Raw genomic sequence first — 20,942 nt, 5'->3', positions numbered from 1 at the left:
CCTCCCGCTACGGGTGGCCCCATGGAAGAGCAGGGACCCGAGCTTTTCAACGGGTTCACCTGGCCCCCAGTACAGCCTTCTAAGTGGAATTTTTCAGAGGTTTTTCTATGAAGAGGTGGACTGAAGCAGCTTGTTGAGTCAGGCTCCCTGAATGTCATCATGGATAAACGCCTTGGTTTCTTTCTGCCCAGCTAGTGAGCCACAGCAGGCCGAAGACGATCCGACCAAATCCAATCAAACAGGAGCACCGCCTCTGCTCTTCCAAATTGCTTTTAATGAAGGCACGGCAGCAGGATATACAACGTGGCTCAGATACACAAGCAGAGCAGGGCCTAGATCATGAGATAATCTCCCCCACATCTTGGGGAAAAGGGTGGTATGTATTTCTTTATGAACACCATGTAAAAAATATAAACAGCACACAACATCTCCAGGAGCTAGAGCCCAAGAGAACCCACTGGGATCCATCCTTCAGTGGGACATCAGAGGCAGTCTCGGGGAGGGGTGGGGCGGGGAGGGAGTTTCCCCACAGCCAGGAGAGGCTGCAGTGGCCTCCGTCTTTGCTGAGAATGCCAGGCAGTGACAGGCAGCAGTGAGGGAGCAGAGGGGGTGGCAGCAGTGCTGGGCAGCTCTTCAGCGTCTTGATCACGAATATCTGGTAGGACCCAGTTGGTGGTATTGCCAGTGGGGCCAGAGAGGTGGAGGGAGCCTTCTTGTCCACAGGGGCAGAGTGCACCTCTCTGCTTGAAGAGGGAGAGGAGGGGCGACAAGGAACAAGGGGAGAGGGAGCACGGGGCTCTCACGTTCTTGGAGACCTGGGAGGAGAAAGAAGAGAAGTCAGGCTGCATACTGAGGAGATGCAGGACAGTTAGGGATGTGATGGGGATGCCTCTGTTTGTAGAGTTCTAGGAGCAAATGGGTCCCAGCTTCAGTAGTTGTGGCACGTGGGCTCAGTAGTTGTGGCGCACGGGCTTAGTTGCTCTGCGGCGTGTGGGATCTTCCCGGACCACGGCTTGAACCCGTGTCCCCTGCATTGGCAGGTGGATTCTTAACCACTGCTCCAGCAGGGAAGCCCCCCTGGTTCTTTTTGATGGGATGCTCTTGTCAGTGGGATGACCTGGGGTACTGGGGGCGAAGGGTCTGGAGACTCTAGCCAGGATTAGGGTGGATAATGAATACAATACCGTCTCACCATATTGGGGTCAGAGGGCCAGAGGAAAGGAATTGGGGGCCGCCCTTTTAGGATTTGCAGCGAAAGGGATATGATAGAAGGTGTGGGTATGAATGAGTCTGGGTCCTAAGTTTCTCCTAAGTTTCCCTCATTAGCTGTGTGGCCCTTGATATTACTTGGCCTCAGTTTCTTCATTTCCAAAATGAGGAGAATAACAACTGTTCCTCATACTTTGTAGGGGAGACATGGCTCAAGCGAGGTGACTAATGTCACCTGAGGAGGGTACCGTGTTTATCAAGTGTTTTGGGCCATTGCTATTAACAAGAGGAACTCCTAGCAGGAAAGAAAAAGGAGGAGTCTGGTGGGCCCAGACTTAGGACCTAAAAGCAAGAGCCTGGGGGAGGTTAGCTTTGGGGACCCACCCCCAGACCCCACCGCCCGGCTGAGATGCCGGCTCACCTCAGCTGGACCACAGCCGCAGAGTCATGAGCAGGTTGTACCCGACCACTTTCAGGAGGAGGACGCGGAAGCCAATCACTGACAAGTTTTGGAAGTTTAGGTTCATATCTGCAAAACCAAGGGGCCACAGCGGTCATGGGCACAGGTCTGCACAGCCCCCGTGACACCAAAAGCAGGGTGGGGAGTGGGGCGTGCTTCGGCGCCTGGATCTGCCTCTCCCTTTGAGCTTTGGTGCACATCCCCTCATACACATATTTGTACATCCTTCCAGGGTCAACAGCATTTCATTTCCAAAGGGAAACACTGACTGCATTTACTCTTTGTTTTATTTCTGAGCCCCGCCGTGGATGGGGATGGTGGGGGTGCTCAGAACTTATCACACGCAGCCCCCTGGGTCTGGGCCCCTTAGTGAGAATCTAGCGGCTGAACCACAAGACGGATGACTCAGTACAAATGGCTCAAATGGCAATGAATATGGGCCCAGGGTGGGTGGTGAGGAGGGGTGAGGATCTTTGAGAGACAAGGTCACGGCCTACAAGAGTTCTGCTGCTCTTCTCGAAAGAAGGCAAAACCCCATGGCTATGGAGGGAAAATGTCTTCACGGTGACCTGGTTAGTCTAGGGCTACACAAAAGCTGGTCAGAGATTTCACACCTGGGCCACCCAGAAGCTCTCTTGAGCTGTGCTGACAGTGGAGCTATTGAAAGGAATACAGAGGCCTAGGAGTGAGTCACTGGTCTAGCAAAACTAGACTCATCCTCAAAGTACATAGAGTGGAAAAGAAAATTGGAGATGGTGAGAGGAATCTAGGGATTTAAGAATGTCCCCAGGCAGCTCTAACAAGGGCTCGGACTGCCGTTCTTGTTTCTCAGAACTTCGTTCCTAGATCCACACATTCCTTCTCGTCACCTCTATCCCGTCCCAGTAATTGTGGGTTCATCGCCTCCACAAACCTGTGTGAAGCCAGGATAGACCCCTCCCTTACCTGTTTCAAAGCTTTTCTCTGCTATCTTGGCATCACAGGGAATTCCTAAAAGGAACAAACAAAGAAATTTTTCTTAGAGTCCCGAGCGTGCTGACTCTCCCACCCCAGAAGTTGGGCTGCTGAATGTCTCCAGCCTCTCCATTCTTCCTTGTGCAGAGATCTGAGAGAACCTGTCCCATGTGGGCACCTGCTGGGATGAGCCACTGACCCCTGAAGGACCAACACCCTGGCTTCTGGGCACCATTTTATTCACTTAATGAACACTGGAGAACACAAGGCCCTAAGGAGCTGTTAGACCCTGCCCTTGGGCAAGTTCCAGTCTGGAGTCTGATAGAGGAAGTAAGACAGACACAGTGACAAGTGCCATGAGGGGTATAGATGCTTTCATGTGTTCCACAAAGTTTTGACCCCTGCATCCCAAATTTGTTTGTTTGTTTCCTCTGACTCAGTAAACAGCATTACCACTGACACAGCTGCTCAGAAATAAAATCCAGCCACCTTCCTTGATGCCCTCTTTTCCTTCTCATCCCTGCACGGCTCTACCTTTGGATCCCAAATAGTGTTGGGCATGGGCATTTAACTCCCCTGCCACAAGCCCGTCCCGGCCTCCATCATCTCTCTGCTGCAAGGGCTTCTTTTCTGCTTCTACTCTTGGCTCCTCCAATCCATTTTCCACTCAGCGGTCAGAGTGATTTTTAAAAAAAGTAAATTGGATGTCATTCCCCTGTTTATAGCCAATCAGAAGCTTCTCATTGTACCTAGAACAGTGTCTCCCTCTCATGACGGGTGCGCCCTGTGATGTGGCCCTTGCCTACCTCTTCCATCTCATTTCCTCCTGCCCTTCTCCTTTCTCACTGAGCTCCTGGCTCAGGCCTCTATAGGGTCCTTTCTCTGCCCTTGGCATGGCTGGTACCTTCTTAGCCTTGAAATCTCAGTTCAGATAGCATTTCCCCAGAGAGCCCTTCTGTGACTTTTGTCCCTAAGGTGGCTGTTTCCCCAACTCCAAGTTAAAGCACGTATTACAATCTGGAGTTTTCCACTTGCTGATGGTTGGTCTCCCCCAACAGGAATGGGGCTTGCTCGGGGCACACCCATCGTCTGATGTGTTTGCTCCTCCACGGCAGCAGCTGGCATGTTGTAATGCACAATCAGTGATCGCTGAGTGAATGAATGAATGAATGAGTGAGGTTAGGAGCTGGGAGAGACCTTTGGCAGAGAGGGAGAAATAAGGGGAGGGATCTTGGAGAAGTGCATCAGGGCGGGGCCTGGAGGAGCAGTAAGGGGCTGAGCGGAGCCAGGGGGGTGGGGACTCAGAGTGGGTGAGCCTCAGGGCCAGTGTGCCCCTCGCTTCTCCCCCTCTGCTCTTTGCCCAGGACGTTCTGTGGCCTGCCGGCATGGGATTCACTGGTGCTCAGTAAAGAGAGGGGAGGGGGCTTTGCTGACAATTGATGAGGCCGAGACCAGCAATCAGAGCAGCTTTTAGATACCAAGGACCCGAGCCCCGAGAACAAGCAGGCCTCTCGAAGGAGGAGACTCAGCTTAGACCGGCACCAAGGCTGCACTCACCTAAGTTGGGGTAGAAGGTCTGGTTGAAGGTGTCTGTGCATCCCAAATCGGTCCTGCTGCTCCAAGCCACGACCCCGTTGCTCTTGGAACCCAAGGCTCCCATGTCTAGCACGGTGCTGTCTGAGCTGAACACCACGGGCCTCGTGACTTGTGACACATTGGCCTGAGATTCAAAATCGGTGTATAAGCAGACGGAGGTGTTGCTGGATTTGGGGCTTCTCAGCTGGTACACAGCAGGGTCGGGGTTCTGGATATCTGTGGACGCAAAAGACATGGGTTAGGAGATGTTCATTTCCCTCCTTGCCCCAACCCAGGCCTGAGTCCAGATGCCAGTGATGGGCAAGAATGGGGCTCTGTAGGGCTGACAAGTCACATTTGTCAGGCTTTAGATGGGAAAGAATATTGTAGACACCAGCAGCTTGCAACAGACGGGACTCAGGGACAGGCACAAACCATGAGTCCTGGCCAAGAGGCCAGCCAGGCTCTTAGTGAATGCTGTCTACCAGGCCCTGCCTGCCATTCAAGGAAAGCAGAAATGCAGGGCTACTTAAGGATACTGCCCACTCTTCCGCTTAAGGGCACTTCTTCAAAGCTCAGTAGGAATAGTAAGCGACAACATAATTCTGGCAGGACAAAGCGAGCGTAGAAAAGATATCCAGCAAAGCAAACCATACGTCTTAGAATCTGGGGTGGTCTCCCCCACTAAGGCTGGGCATTGACAGGAATGTGAGCTTTACGATAGGCTGGCATGAAGTTGGAAGATCGGTCGCATCACCAGGAGATTTCTCTCACTGATAAAAGTTTTAGACGCTACATCAGAACATCTGCATCCAAGCCCTGGCTCTACCATTTACTAGATACAAGGCCTTGAGCAATTCACACCAGCTCCTTGAGTGTCAGGAATTTCATCTGTCAAATGTGGATGTTGCCTCATCCACTTTCCTAACCAGGCTATTCTGAGAAGCCATGAGGGTTTCTCCATATGAATTATATTTAATAAACTGTGAAATACTGAAATAATTCTAGTAATTGTAGCTCTTGATACTACCAGGAGACTGCCATAATAATGTGCTACCAAGTAATACAGTTTCTACTCTTCACCCCCCAGGAAGCAGGAGTTGCTGGAGGCTTTTCTTTAGTGTGCTGAGAATGACTCTTTAGTATTTTCATAGGATTTTGTGTCTTTAATGCAACCCTCAGTGTTTATTCTTTCAGACCTCTTGCCCTTGGAGGAGGAAGCAGAGCTTTGCCCAGAGGATTAACACGTTAGGGCCACCCAGAGAGTTTACAGCAGGGTTGGGACAACAGCTTCCTGCCCCTGTGGTTCTCTGCTGCCCCAGCTCCCCACCACGCATGCAAAGTTTTGCAGACCAGTGATGCATAATGCACCCCACTAGCTGAGCCAGCCAGGGTGGCCTTGGCAATGCAGATATCCAGCTTGACACCAAACCAGTGGCATCAGCCCTTGGCATGGCCTTGGGATGGTGAGTCAAGACAGAGCTGTCTGTGGTGGGGCTGTCCCTGGAACAGCAGAGCAGGGGTGGGTCCATGGTCACATGTGAGCGACATCCAAACCTCTGGCTTCAAAGGATTCTGCCTGCTCCCCTCTAATCTCCATCCACCTGTGGGGCTGACATCACTATGGGTTAAGGATCTATGGTGTAAATCTCTTCCTGGGAGGGGAGAGATGGGAAGCCATTAACCAATACCACACTCCAGTGGATTTGTTAGTCATCAGCGGGGGTCATGGGTGGGACTGGGGAGGGGGACATGGAAGGGTGTGGAGGTGCTGAGAGAACGTGGCCTCAAGAAGAAGGCAGAGGCTAAGCTGCCACCAGACACAGGTTGGCCTTAGAGGGGGAAGGGGGTTACTGTGGGGGCCAGATGCCCAACTTTGAGTCCTGGTTAAATTCTCACTCAAGTCCTAGTGCCAGGGGGGTGTCAGGCTGGAGAAGGTCTAGACCGCACTGTCCAATGTGATCGTCTTTAGCTACTTGTGGCTATTGAAATTAAGACTAACCAAAATCAAGTAAAATTAACAATTCAGTTACCCATAAACCTTCATTTTAAGAGCTCAGTAGCTACATTTGGGTGATGCCTACTCTATAGGACAGTGCGGAATGACAGAATATTTCCATTGTCATTGAAAGTTCTATTGGACAGCATTGGTCTGGAGTGAGCAATGCTACGGACCATGACGAAAGGCACCAGGGGCTGAGGGTGAGACTTAAAGCCAACTTGAGTTCTGTGAGGGGTGATACCGGGGCAGACCCATCGTAGCTCAACTTTGCTAGTGAGAGATCAAAATGAAAGAGAAGTTGGTGAAGTCAGAAGAACTGAGGTGATTTTTAGCCTCTTTCAAGTCTTGTTTTTACCAGTTGATACCCTTCAGGCTTCCCTATGTGCATTTTGGCTGTGGTTTCTCCTGTCTGGCTTCCCTACCCCTGATTTCCTCTCTTACTCACCCTCTCCCCACACTTCAATCTCTTCTTTGAGCTCATCATCCAAACGACTTGTCTAAAACGTGGAGCTGATCGGGTCACTTTTTGTTCAAAATAATTCAGAGCCTCCCTATTGCCTATAGGATGATGCCCACACTTCCTGGCATGACATTCAGGGGCTGCCGTGATCTGGAGAGCTTGAATTTCCTCTCTCAAATCCTTTATATGCCCTATATGAGTACAGCTACACCAAACTCTTCACACTGGCTCCCTGGAATGTAAGCTCTGTGACAGCAAAGGCCTGTCCCTAGATTACTGCTGTGTCCCTGGTCTCTGCCATATACTAGGGGCTCAAGAAATAATTGTTGGATAAACAAGCGGCCTAGTGATTATCAGATTTGCAGAATTTCTGCTAATTAGACCTTTTGGTCAAAAAAGCTGGATACTGATCCCTACACTTGACTCTTTAAAGCCCCCTTTTACTTTTACGCCCCATGTACCTCTAGTGCGACCTTTTTGTCTGAAAACAAAGAATGAGTCACTGTTAATTTGGAGGGCTTCAGGGGTCCATCTGCCAGAGCCCTGGGAGGAGAGACATCCTGTTTCACCTTAGCAAGATAAACGCCTCCTACCACTGATGACATCTCAGAAGGTAGCCTTAGCAAGACTGGATCAATTTTTCAGTGTGGAAGTCACCTATTCTAGTTCCTAACTGCTCATTTAAATTCGGAACTAACGGCAGAAGCACATGTCCGAAGGCTGTAGCGCATTAGATCCCCAGGGGCACAGCAGTGATCGAAAGCTCCCTTACCACTAAATCTGTTCTTGGTATTTAGGCACCAGGAACCCAAAATGTGAGTTAGCAGCACTGACTCTGAGTCTGAGTTCCACTGAGGCTCTGGCGAGCGTCAGGAAGCAGTAAGCCTGCACAGACTTACCGGGAGTAATGGAAACTCTGGTTCCCTTACCACATTGCATCTGGGAGGCAATACCTCCATACCACTCTGAAGGTCTCCATTACAGAGAGCCTAGGTTTCCCCTTCTCTGAGGGATGGGCTCTTACAGCCCACTGAGCAAGAAGGGGGAGGTCTAGGCCACAAGCCGTCCATGGAAAGAGCTGGCCCCTCTCACCTTCACCTCTGGTCTGCATTTCTGAATTGGATTCCCAGTTTCCTAGTGGCTGGTCCTGGCCCTAATTGTCTGTATTCTCTCTCTCTCTCTCTTTTTTTTTAAAGGCTTTGAAGCAAATTTGTATTTATTCAGTTTACCATTTCAGAGAAATATATATTTTTAAAAAAATAATAAAAGTACTATATATGATCTATTATTATTTACTATATACCAAGTTTTGTGATCAATACTGTATTCTCTTGAAGCCTCTAGTATTCCTTTTCTCCATTGTTTATAAAGTTATCTTTGGCTTTCTCTCCATCTAACTTCATTATTAGATGTGTTTACTTGGCCAAAATCATGTGCCTTGTTCACTCCCAAGATCATGCCTTCTTTCTTGGTGTTCCTTATGCCTGGAAGTCCCCTCCTGTCCTTGCTTTGCCCAGACAGATCTTACTCTATCCTTCAGACTCAATGAATCCTTTCTACTGCATCAAACCTTCTCCATCTAGGCCAACTTTTCAGCTGGGACTCCATTCCTCTGTATCTCTACTGTGCCTGTTGACATCGTCAGCTGGTGGATACTAAAATGTATTTCAGGTTGCTAAATTTACAATAGTTTGGTCCCTTTGGCTAGTTTTTATACTATTTGGAGACAGGTCAGGCATCTATCTTAGATATCTTCATACTCAGTCTCACATTTTATAGATTGACGGCCACATAGAAGGCATTTAAAATTAGCCACTGAATGACTAGAGTAAAATTTTAATGCGTTTGACCTAGAGAAACACAGATTTTCAAGATGGATAGTGTGGCTTTTCCCGTTCACAGAGGCCTCTGTAAGACAATTAGTTGTAACACCCACAGTTAGCCTTACCACAGTAATACTAATATCTCCGGGGAAAAGATTAGTGACACTGGCCCATGGGGTTGCAAATGGTGCCACCTAGAATGACTCACCAAATATTATGGCCACTTGCGTTCCTTTCCTAAATGTGTTTATCGGTCATTCCTCTGGTATTCACACTGCAGGTGACACCATTACAGAAACTCACTGGCCCTACCTCCTATTTCAGTAGCAGAAACACTGGTCTCTCACAGGGGATGGAGGGTCACAGTCTTCTGAGGTAATACCTTCTGATCTTCTGTGTTGAGACTTTGTCTCTTAATCCTTCCCCTCCTGCCTCATCCTGCTGTAGTGCCCTCGGTTGGAGGTTGTGGTTTCCTTAAACCAAGAATTCAGTAGAGCAAAACCCCCCGCTCAGGGCAGTGAAAGGTCCAGGACTCCTTGCCCATCACCTAACTCATGATTCTTCAGGTTGTGGCCCAAGGATATTTCCTGAGCATTGAGCGCAGGATGAGAGGATTTTCTGGGATGGGTGGAAAGAACCATTTGGGATCCTACAGAAGATAATACCTGGGCTCAACTCAGCATCTTGGACAAAGAAGAATTAGTTGTCAATGTCCACCCTTGCCCCCACATTACTCACTTGGTTGGACACTTAGTCTGGTCCCTGCTCCAAAGTTTAACTTGTTACCACTGCCGAATCCCCACTGAGGGTAAGGTCTTTGCAATAACCTTCCTGATGTTAACCTGCTAAAACCCACCAGACTTGGAGGGCACCATTCTACAAGGCACCCTGGGTCTTTGTTTCTTAGGTTTCATATTTCCCAGGGAAGTCATTCCCCTTTCCCTTTACAATAATGAAGGTTTAGTAAAAACAAAGCCTTGTTGATGATGGTGATAATTATTATTAATGTTATTTAGTAAAGCTACCATTTATTGATTACTTGCTGTATGCTGAGTATTGTCTTGTTATGATGTGGGTATTGTCATATTGCCCTTGAGAAAGTGGAGACTTAATTAGCTAGAGATGGTAGAGCCAGACTTTCCCCCAGGTCTGACAGCCTCCCAAGCTGTGCTATGAGCCCCACACCATCCTGCCTCCGTGCCTTGTTATATTTGCCATTCAGATAGGGGTCTGGGTCACTTTTACCCTGGGAGTGGTTCAATGCTCTACCAAGCTCCAGAGAGGAAGATTCTGGGAGCAGGTATCCCCACACCATGCTCATTAGTCCGTCCACGGGGTTTAGCTACCTGCTGCAATAAAAGAGAATTTGTGTTTGCCGTGAACTCGTCTCTTTTCCCAAGAGCACTTAGCTAACTTCCTGAATCTTCAGATCATCTGGTGCTGACATTACCTGTTCTGCTTGAAAGCACTGAGTATCTGCAACTCTCTTTATGTTTCCCTAAATTATTCTCCTCAGATTTTCATTGCCTCAACTGGCCCTTGGCACTTCTGTCTTTAGTATGAGAAATGGGAATATTTTAAGATACCGGAAGAGTTTGTAGAAATGGAAACGAGTGTTTCACATATCCTCGAGTTTACCGTAAATCATTGCTGGTTTTCTCATAGACAAGTTGTCACTTACTTTGCCCTGGTCATTTGCACCGTCATACTCACACGGGCGTACAGTCAGCCTGGTCCCCGCTCCAAAGATCAGCTTATTGTAGCCACCAGACAACACACACTAGGAGGGTGCTTTACAAGAACTCTAGCCCCTGGCAGGGTCAGCTTCACTGGGGCAGAAATGTCTCCTGTGCCTGTTTTACAGGCTCCTCCAAAATCCCCCTTTCTCTGGCACAAGAAAAAAGTCTGGCCCACTGAGTCCTAATTCCTCAGCTTTCTGTGTAATAATCTCACAGACCTTTGCCTCCTAGCCGGCCTTGAGCAGGTCAGGCCTTCCTGGAGGGTGGATGCCCATTCTGGGTTCCACACTGGAAGTGAAGGAGGACAATTGGAAGGGTCTGGAGAAGAGCCAGGGATTAACTGGGAAATGAATCTTGAGGGAAAATTCACAGCACCGGCAATAGACGGAAAACCTTGGGTAGGGCTTAATTCATGGAAGGGAGGCCTATGAAAGCTCTCCTTTTAGAAAGCAGTTCTATTAGTCTTTGAAGGGAGAGACAGAGAGGGACTAATATTGCCATAGGGATATCACATACAATGCACAAGGAGGATTGCTTAACTCGGAAGGTTGTGAGAATCAGGAGTGAGTTATGGATGGGGCCTGAGAATCTATTTCTCTGGAGGGTTCTAAGATGAGGGTTGACATTCATATGGGGACCAAAAAAAAACCTCCAAAGTTTGAGAGTAGTTTAGACAAGTCCTTCTCAGTGAGAAATTCACAGAACTCTAGTCCTAAGTTTCTCTGCAAAAAAGATTCTAAGCTCAAAGAAGTTTGGAAAACGCTGTATAGCATATTTCAGTCCTGAAGACCAGCAGTGCACAGTAGCATTTTAAAGGCTCTGAGAAGTCTTACAATAAAGAAATTTAGAGCTTCTTAAACTTACTCGATTCAAGAATTTTTTTTCCTAAAACACCCCTTAACCTCTGTGGAACATGTACAGGTTTAGATACACATTCCCTGGAAGTCCCTTTTCTAGTTCAAAGAATTTAAAATGCATCCTAAATTTCAGCCTAATTTTATCCTTAAGCTTTCTGTGTTCTGAATCTGTTTGTTCTCCTACCAACTCCTACGGACACAATTAGGGGCCTCATTAATGCTGATTATTTCTTTCTAATCATTATGAAACAGCTTCATATGTAGCAAATTTTCCTGCCACTGTCAGGAATGGCTTGAGGGCAGATACGTATGCAGTCATTATGCAAGACCACATCGCCCCAACACTTTGCAGGGTTTACCTACTGGGAACAATGGCAACTTTAAAGCCTTTCCCAAATGTGAATTTATTGGTTTTCTTTCCACACACCTTCCTACACACCTTAGAGCTGTGTACTTCAAAGAAGGTTCTGGTCCTAAAGGAGAAAAGTTTCCTTAGAACAAATGGAGAAAAGTTTCCTGGGTGGCGACTCAAGTACGGACATAGACTTCATGTATTTATCATTAGGCCTCTCCTTTTTGCTGCTAAACCCCATTTGTGCTGCTTTCCTCTTAGGGTATTGTAGTTCTTAATGCCTCTGAACTCTGGTTCTTTAGAAATACGATGGGTTTCAGGCTTTCTAAATGTAGCCTGAACTGACCCACGGCAGGCAAGAGGCTTTGGTGAAGTGCACAAATGAACAGATAAATATGGAGGAAGTTTTCCCCAGAGAAGTGGGCTTTCGGCCACCCACGCACGTTCAGATGGATTCTGTAATCTCCCGGTTTTGAAATCTAACAACTCTGTTGGAGAATACTTGCTACTGTCTAAACCAATATATTCTAAACAGTTACTATCCCTCCACTGAAGCCTTCCCTGAGTCTCCCAGCTAGAGGCATTTTTTCAACAATCATGCATCAGGCATTGTGCTGGAGTGTGGAGGTGTAAGGATGAATGAGAGAGGGTCTTGACCTCACAGAGCTTATGGTGCAGTGCACAATGCATGAAAGTACCAGACAACCAGGATAGGAGGTCGGGGATGCCTTCCTTTCTGCTATTCCATCGCAACTTGTGTGTACTTCCACTACAGTGTGGTGACACTGGGCTTAATTGTCTCTTTATACGGATGTTTACCCACTGGGAGATCCTGGATGGCGGGGACTCTGCATTTCCCTCCCTCCCCTCCTCCCTCCTTCTATAGTGCTTAGAATATAATAGTTGCTTGGTAAATATTTGTTGAATGAAAGCCCTCTAATTATTTTAATTCATTTTAAATGCAATCCTGTCCTCTACCTTCTTTTATTAGGACTGTTTCATTTATCTTTTAATTCTGTATGGGTCCATGTTCTAAACCCAGTATTGTTTTTATTGGATCATTTAGGCCTTAAGTTCTTCCTATCTCTCTTGATTAGATATGGAGTTTTGTGAGACTGTATTCCATGCCCAGGGTCTTTAGGAAGCTTAACTTATCACCTCTCATGAAAACTAGATGGTAACAAAAATAAATTTTTTTGGCATAATCAGTCATGATTTCTGATAAAGGTCTTTTGTCTCAAAGGAATCTAGAAATGGCAAAAGAGCCTGCCTCTGTAACGATGAAAAGGCCAGGCCCCATTGGCAATTACTACTTTTAGAAAATAAACCACTGTTGAGCTAGTGGCTGGGAATTCAAATTTCAAAACATTCAAGCCTCATGAAGAATCATGAGAAATTAGCTCGGGAAGTGCAGACTCAACATCTAAGAAAGCCGAGTAGGGACTTTCTGTGTCTTTGGCTGGAGTCTAAGGTCAGGCACTTACTTGGATGCACTTGGAGTCTTGTTCCACTCCCGAAAGTGAGTGTTCTGCTGCTTGTGTCCACACCCTGGTACAATGCAGTACAAATACCTGCCCTCTGCCATCCAGGGTGGCTGCCTGCGCTTCACACCTCTGCCCCACATTTACAGCCTTCACTCTTGGGAATGGAGTTTTTGAACAGCCTGTTCCATCGTTTTTTGTTTGTTTGTTTGTTTTTTGCGATACGTGGGCCTCTCACTGTTGTGGCCTCTCCCATTGCGGAGCACAGGCTCCGGACGAGCAGGCTCAACGGCCATGGCTCACGGGCCCAGCCGCTCCGCGGCATGTGGGATCTTCCCGGACCGGGGCACGAACCCGTGTCCCCTGCATTGGCAGGCGGACTCTCAACCACTGCGCCACCAGGGAAGCCCTGTTCCATCGTTTTGATGATAAATTTCTCTCTGTGTCACTTTATGCCCAATAATCAGTCCCCCTAGGTTTCTGCTTCCCTCCCTGCCATACTTGCATTCTACCAACCCAATTCAATGACTTTACTCATCTCTTCAGAAATGCTAAGTCCTGGACCAAAGCTGCCATGGTCACCATGGCAAGAAGGCTCAGGATAGGCAAACCAAGGACGAGACAGGTAGCCTTTGAGGTCTGGGGTCTTCCTTCACAGAGTGCAGGAGGAGCAGTGGTGGCGGTGTGGTGGCATGGTTAACAGTAAGGCCTTGGAGTCAAATAGATTAGAGTTAACTTCTAGCCCTATTATTCCTAGCTGTGTGATCTTGGGCAAGCTACTTGCCCCAAGCCTCTGTTTCTTCATCTGTAAAATAGGCCTAATACCAGTTACCTAGCATTAGGATGGATGTGAGCACTGAATGAGAAATTCTTTGAAGGACAGAGTATAGTCACTGGCACATGTCAGGCATTCAGTAAATAGTAGCTAATAATATGGTGGTTCCCAGCAATGCTTTCCACTGAGGGAAGGGATGAGGCTTCTTGTAGCCAGAGGAGACCTGTCCCTGCCCCACCGCCCTCTCCAGCACCCCAAGGTGCCTCAGCATTCTGGTTGGGATGCTGTCATGTGCAACAGATATCTCATGGATCCAAAGGGACATGACGAGAGATTCTCAGCCATGGGGTTGAAGGGCAGGATGGACCCCTTGGCTGCCAAGAAGACAGTTCTGCTTCAGAAACCTAACCAAGAGTGAAGCCTCTTTTCTCAAACCTTGGTGATTTGTCCTCTGCACGCACTGTGCAAAACCCTTGTCCAGCACAGCCTCAATCATTTCATTAGACCTGACACAATGGTAAGTTACTCCCAGACAGCAAAGGGCTCTTTCACGATGGAGCAGCCCAGTCACAGACTCCCTCATTTTTGCAGTATCCTTCCATCATATATCCTCTGTCTACAAAATATCCCTTGCCCGTTTCTATAATACTCACATGGATGAACAACAAGCCTGGTCCCTCTTCCAAATATAAGTCCATAGTTACTTCCTGATACACACAGCGAGGGAAGCCTTTGCTAAAACCAGTCTCACGTGACCTCCCTCTACCTATTGCTCCAGTGGTTGGGGCAACAATCTGGGGAAACACTGGCCAACGCCCCCAGAGTTGCAGGAATCTCCCACAGCTGTCCTGGAACCCTGAGCCAAGGGGTGGTGATGGGAGCCAGGGACCGGGGACTAGAAGAGCTCCTCACCTCCTCTACCCAGGGGAAAACACACGCTCCTGTCAGTGGAGAAGCAGGGCAGCAACTCCCCAGCAGCTGTACCTCCAGCACCACCCTGCTTGCCTGGGGCCACAGCAAGGTGTGACTCTGCTACTCTTTTGTTAGATACAAGTGCTCCCAGGATGGGCGGCAAAGGAGATTTTTATATTATTCAAATATTGTCAGTGGAGATGCTGAGAGGAAGGGAGGGTGGAAGAAACAAGGGGCACACGAAGGTTTGACACAGTGAGCTTCTAAGGACATTAGGGGTGGCATTGATGGAGGACATGAGAAGTTGTCCGGTACCTACGGGGTAGGAAGAGCGGTGGGTGGGGGAGGGGTCGTATGTCCAGGAGGATCCCGGCTCACTTACTTGGTGTGACCAATACTCGAGTCCCCTTTCCAAAAGTGAATCTGTTCCCATAATCACACTCTGGGAAAGTGCATTACAAAAAGGTCCTGGGTTTGCCCACCCTCTCATGGAAGACACACACGCTTCCCAGTAGCTCTAAAAGCTGGGATCCTGGGAAGGCTGATCCTAACCTTTTCCTTCTGATGGGTGCTCTAAGCACAGGAGGGAGATTCCCTAGTGGCTGTAGCAGCTTCAGCCCTGATGCTACGCATCACCTCCATTTTCCTCATCACAGCCATCAACAAACAGCCTCTGGCTATTTCTCCTCTGGGAAACACAGAACCTTTACAAAACTTGGTGAAAAACCTGCCTCCTACATAGGCCGGGTGGGTGTACGTTTCTAAAGGTACCAGGCAGTGGGACTTCCCTCGCAGTGGTTAAGAATCCACCTGCTAATGCAGGGGACACGGGTTCGATCCCTGGGCCGGGAAGCTGCGGAGCAACTAAGCCCAGGTGCCACAACTACTGAGCCTGCGAGCCACAACTACTGAGCCTGTGCTCTAGAGCCCTCAAGTCACAACTACTGAAGCCCGTGCGCCTAGAGCCCATGCTCCGCAACAAGAGAAGCCACCACAATGAGAAGCCCGCGCACCGCAACGAAGAGTAGCCCCCGCTTGCCACAACTAAAGAAAGCCCATGCGCAGCAACGAAGACCCAATGCAGCCAAAATAAATAAATAAATAAATAAATAAATAAATAAATAAATAGGTAAGTAAATTTAAAAAAAAAAAGAAAAAAGAAGAAAGATACCAGGCAGCAGCCTGCATTTTCCCACCTCAGCTGCCCCGCCTGAGACGAAGGCGCCATTGCCTTAGGGGAATATGCAAAAATGTATTTTTCACTTTGCCAGAAAGAGTAGGAGCAAGAGCATTTCCAGCAAGCCAGGCCAGGGCACATGCTAAAAACATGCTTCAGCGTGACTCAGAGTCACCGCATCCTCTCTGGGGCTCAGCGAGGTTTCTGGGTGACTCACGCCTGACTCATTCCTGTTTCTACTCTTTCTATCCTCACCTAAGTCAAGGCTGCTTTCTGTCAAGGGGCCTTTCTGTCAGGAAAGTCAAACATCTCAGCAGATAACAGTCTTAAATCATTTTCCAGAAACACAGGGGTGGAATCCTGCTTGCTCTCTGCCAGGGAATATGGACTGTCCGTTGTCACTGCTGTCCTGTCTCCAGTCAGTAGGGTCCCAGGTCCTGCACATGACCACACACAGCACACTGCTTGGTGCACCCACATATAAATTGTTATTAGACTTTTAACAGATGAGTGTTTTGTTTTTCTGACAAGACTGGAAGTTCTTGAGAGCAAGAACCACATCTTATGCTTCTTCTTTTGTTTGTTTCATTTTAAACCACCTATGGCCCCTGGCTTGATGATACTCAATACGCACTTACTGAGTTGAACTGACTTTTACCATGCATAATTATTGGGACAAGAAGGCCAGTTGTGGGAGAGGTTAAAAGCTAAGTATACTTTTGGTAAATATGAGCTGCAAAACCTAAGTGCTTAGGCAGGGAAAAACCAAGGAAGCAACTCAAAGAGATAATCAGGAGGCAGCATAAAAACCACGACATCGTGAAGTTCCTATGGACCCTCAGCAGAGAGGGGGCAACCGAATGAACAAGTACTTGACTGCAAAGGAAACTCAAACATTTTTCTCCTGATACCTTGACATTGATTCTCCTTAAGGGGTAAAACGAATAATATGGCAGAAAAAATATATTCCGAGTTAGCAGCATTGTTATGATCAATAATAACAAAACAGTAGTGGTAATAATAATAATGATGATGTGACAATAATAATGAAAATCATCATCCTCATAATATTCTATTATAGACCAGAGCAAATGCCACATATATAAATATAAACCCAATGCTGGAGGTGGGGTTACACATTTCTGGAGAGCTGACTTACTTGGGCTGATCAAAAGTTGGGTGCCAGTTCCAAATACGAATTTCTGATAACCTGTGTTCACACTCTGACATAACCCTACACCAAACGGTACCCTATAACTGGGCCAACTCTATACAAATGGTGCCCTATAGCTGGACTATAGCCGGGGGTTCCTGAGTCACACACAAGTTAGTTGCTAAGCACGTTCCCGAGTTTGCGTACATGCGCCAAAGTGGGAAGAGGCGTGTAATTTTACTCTTTAACCTTCATTTCTAAGACCATTGGAAGATGACAAGAAGTAAGTCACAACTCACTAGGAAATCCTGCTTTGTATGCAGTAGATTATATAAAAAATGTCATGAATATTCAGGTTGAAAAAGCCATTTGTGTAATTACAGAGTTTCAGTTCTAGACAGGACCTAGGGTAGTTATGTCCATGCACACTTACTAAGTGTTTACTACATGTTTCTGGCATGAACGAGGCTCGTGGATACATATAATGCAACATTACTATCACCAAACTATTTTCTTACTTAAATAGCACACAAAACCCTTGGGGGAAAATCAGTGAAAACAGATATCCTTCAACTGTAATAAAAATCAGGCTATTTCAAGGAACTTACTTGCTTCAACAAATAGCCTTGTTCCTGTCCCGAAGACAACTTTGGAGCCTCCACTATTTCCCACAGTGATTTGTGCTGTGACAAAATAGACTGCTTCCTTTTCCTTCCTTTTTTTTTTTTTTTGCGGTACGCTGGCCTCTCAACTGTTGTGGCCTCTCCCGTTGCGGAGCACAGGCTCCGGACGCGCAGGCTCAGCGGCCATGGCTCACGGGCCCAGCCGCTCCGCGGCATGTGGGATCCTCCTGGACTGGGGCACAAGCCCGTGTCCCCTGAATCGGCAGGCGGACTCTCAACCACTGCGCCACCAGGGAAGCCCCCTTCCATTTTTTAACCATAGCCTTGAAGCAGGCCCAGGGAGCCTATGGGAAGGTGCTCATAATAAGGAGCAATTTTTTATATTCTCCCAGTAAATCCATCTGGTTTCTTCCTATTCATGAACAATCTCATACCTCCTACCTACTGGAAGGGTTAGTTCACCAAACAGTAGTCATGGAATATGGCTCAGGGACCAGGATCCCCACGTTTTCATCCCAGCCCTAGTTCTCACTGATTTCATGATAATGGACAATTCAATCAACCTCTCTGGGTCTTAATTTCTTCACTGGAAAAAAAGAGGTTTGGATTTCCCTTTCAGAGCCAAAAGTTCTATGATCCAGCAATGTCCAAAGTGTACTCAATGTTGCATATTTCTATAACTCACAAATGAGTCAGGCACTTATACATGGGTTACACTGGACACTGGTCTGCATGGGGAAAATACAAGAAATTGTGAGGGGAAGGGAGAGTCAGAATAAGGAGGTGGCTGCTGCCAGCTCTTCTGTCTCCTCTCCCGTTGGGGTAATTCTCCCAGCAGCCCCTGTACTACTTGTTTCCTCATTAAAAAGGGAAGAGAACGCTTTAGATTTGGGGCATCCAAGTCAAGATTTCCCAAAGCTCCATGTCTCAAGTCATGGCAGTATCTAAGAATGGAAAAGATAAATTCCATGTATTTCCTTACTAACTCTGATTGGCATCCTCTCTCATTTCTAGGTAAGCCCTGGCACAGGGTCTGTGACATAATGTAGTAGAAAGAGTAAGCTTTGAGATCAGGCAGGCAGACCGTGGTTTGAATCTAGACCCTTCCACTCACTAACCCTGGGATCTTGGGCAGTTACTTCTCTGAGCCTCAGTTTCCTTTTCTGTAAAATAGGAATACTGTTCCTTGATCCTTAGTTGTTTGAAGATAAACAGTACTGTCTGTCATGCCCCTAGTATCGTATCTACACATCATAGAAACTGAGGTGGTGGTTATGATTTATATGTTAAGTTAAATGATTGATTAACAAGGTTTTTTTTAGTGTTATAGAACTTGTTTGTGAAATAGCCATGAGTCCACACCCTTGGGTTGTATAAACTCTAGGATGGTATAGGAGTAAGAATCACAGATTTTGAGGGCTTCCACCCTCTCATCTCACAATGGAAGAGTCTGAGGCACACAGAGGGGCAATGACTTGTTCAGCGTCACACCGCCTGTTGGGGCTCAATCAAATCTAGAACTCTAGACTGCAACCAGAAGCCCTGGGCTCCTTTCTCTGCGCTTCACTGACTCTTCTTGAATAATGTTTAGTGCAAAGGGACATAATCTCTGGAATGAACTTGGTAGGGCTTATTTGGGGCATAGGTCAAGTGACCTTGAATAGTCTCCTGCAATGAGTCTCAGAATCAATGGCAGTGGAAGTAGAAAAGTTCTATTAGATCATGGCCATGCAATTTTCTGCTCTTCTGCTTTTTTCCTCTTTCTGGCTCCATTTAGCTCAATTCTAGTGTTAAAAACTCTAATACTGGACAGAGCTTCTGTCAGCCTCACATCTTGGGAAAAGCCTTAATAGCTTGCTAAATTCTAACTTAAAGAAAATGTTCTTGGACAGTCTTTGAATATTTTCATTAATTTATCTGGGTGCCACAATTCTTAATACTTCAGCACTAGATTATGGTTAATTATAAATAAGATTATAATTATATAATTCCAAATATATATTTGGAATTATATATATTAATAATTGGAATATATTCCAAATATATATAGTTCCAAATTATAAATAAGATTATGGTTAATTATAAATAAATAATTTTTGTCATATTACAAATGACAAAAATAACATCTCCTTTTCTCCCATTCACTGTCACTGGAATATATTTTGTAGTTACCTTAGAATTGCACACTTACTCAGCTCCACTTTTAGCCAGGTGCCTTTCCCAAAGGTGAGTTTGTTTGCTTCTCCCCATGAGTCCCACAGTGTCCCATGCCTCACAATAAACTCCCTCTGTCACTTCACACCTTTTCGTGACCTACCCTTATGAGTTAGAAAATACTTAAGATTTAATATAGCTATTTGACTTATTCATATGAGAAAAAAGCTCCCCCCACCCCAAATGGAATAAATTCATAGGCTGCTGGTGCCAGGAGGGCAGAGGGGTCATCAACCAGACCTACTTCCCCTTTCAAAGAGGAGAAAACTGAGGCCTAGAGGCAAGGGATCTGCTCCAAGTTACACTGCTAGTTGGTAGCAGAGACAAAAACACGGGTCTATTTGATTCTCAATCTAGTATTTTTCCTTCTCCACCACACACTGAATGTACTGTGTTGCTTACTATATTCACTTCTTCCCTTTGGCCGGGAAACTTGATTTTTCTGGGTATTTGATTTCAATTAAACAAGCACTTATCAAGCACTTACTCTGTAAAAGGACCATATTAGACACTTCATGGTATATAACAGGAACCTCTGCTCTTAAGGATCTTTCAATTTTAATAGGCAGATCTTCTCAGTAATGAAGGAATTCTGTAGCTGTATGTGTCACAGATTGTCCAAGACTCCTCAGCTAGATTGGGGATATAGAGGGAAAAGGAATGGGAGGGATGACTGGGGTGAGGCTACAGTCTAGTCTTTTAACAGGAAGCCAGGCTATTTCTGGAGAAACCAGGTTTGTCTTAATTATCTGGGTATTACTCTGTATTCCATTCTACCTAGCAAATTAGTTCTACTAATTCAACTAATTCAACTTCTAATCCTACTAATCCAACTCTTCTGTTGGTTATTTTCATTTTTCAAAGTGCTCCATGAAGGCTCAACCTTAAATTCATAGGTCAATGGATAAAACAAGGATGATGCATCCACAAGGGTAAAACACAGAAATTACATGTAGAAGTCTTAAACCAGAGAACGAGCAAACAGGAGTGGGATTGGGTCAACATTTACCTGGAGAGACCAGAAGCATAGTCACCTTTCCAAAAGTAAGTTTGCCGTATCCTGAGTTCACACTATGGCAACCCCCCATACAAAAATGGCCTGCAGTGTTGGGTCTTTCAACCTCTGATTGCTTACGGAAGGGAAAGAAGACCAGCATTTATGGAGAACCTACACAT

The 20,942-nt window shown here is 46.6% G+C and overlaps 1 protein-coding gene and 1 gene segment (V, D, J or C); one reads left to right on the top strand and one right to left on the bottom strand.

Annotated features, from left to right (window-relative positions):
* Positions 1-20,942, top strand: part of DAD1 (defender against cell death 1) — a 64,474-nt gene that overhangs the window by 31,891 nt on the left and 11,641 nt on the right. The gene's annotated exons all lie outside the window — the stretch shown is intronic.
* LOC111164195 (T-cell receptor alpha chain constant-like) lies at positions 255-20,845 on the bottom strand. The segment is given in 5 exon segments: positions 255-815; positions 1,631-1,738; positions 2,615-2,659; positions 4,181-4,435; positions 20,776-20,845. Coding segments are annotated over 4 exon segments (426 nt in total).

Source organism: Delphinapterus leucas, chromosome 2 (genome assembly GCF_059928025.1).
Source record: "Delphinapterus leucas isolate spDelLeu-1000000601 "Yukka" chromosome 2, BTC_Dleu_Yukka2, whole genome shotgun sequence".
In the NCBI taxonomy this organism is placed as follows: Eukaryota; Metazoa; Chordata; class Mammalia; order Artiodactyla; family Monodontidae; genus Delphinapterus; species Delphinapterus leucas.
Note: the sequence above shows the minus strand (reverse complement) of the source record. Positions and strands in the feature narration are given on the sequence as shown.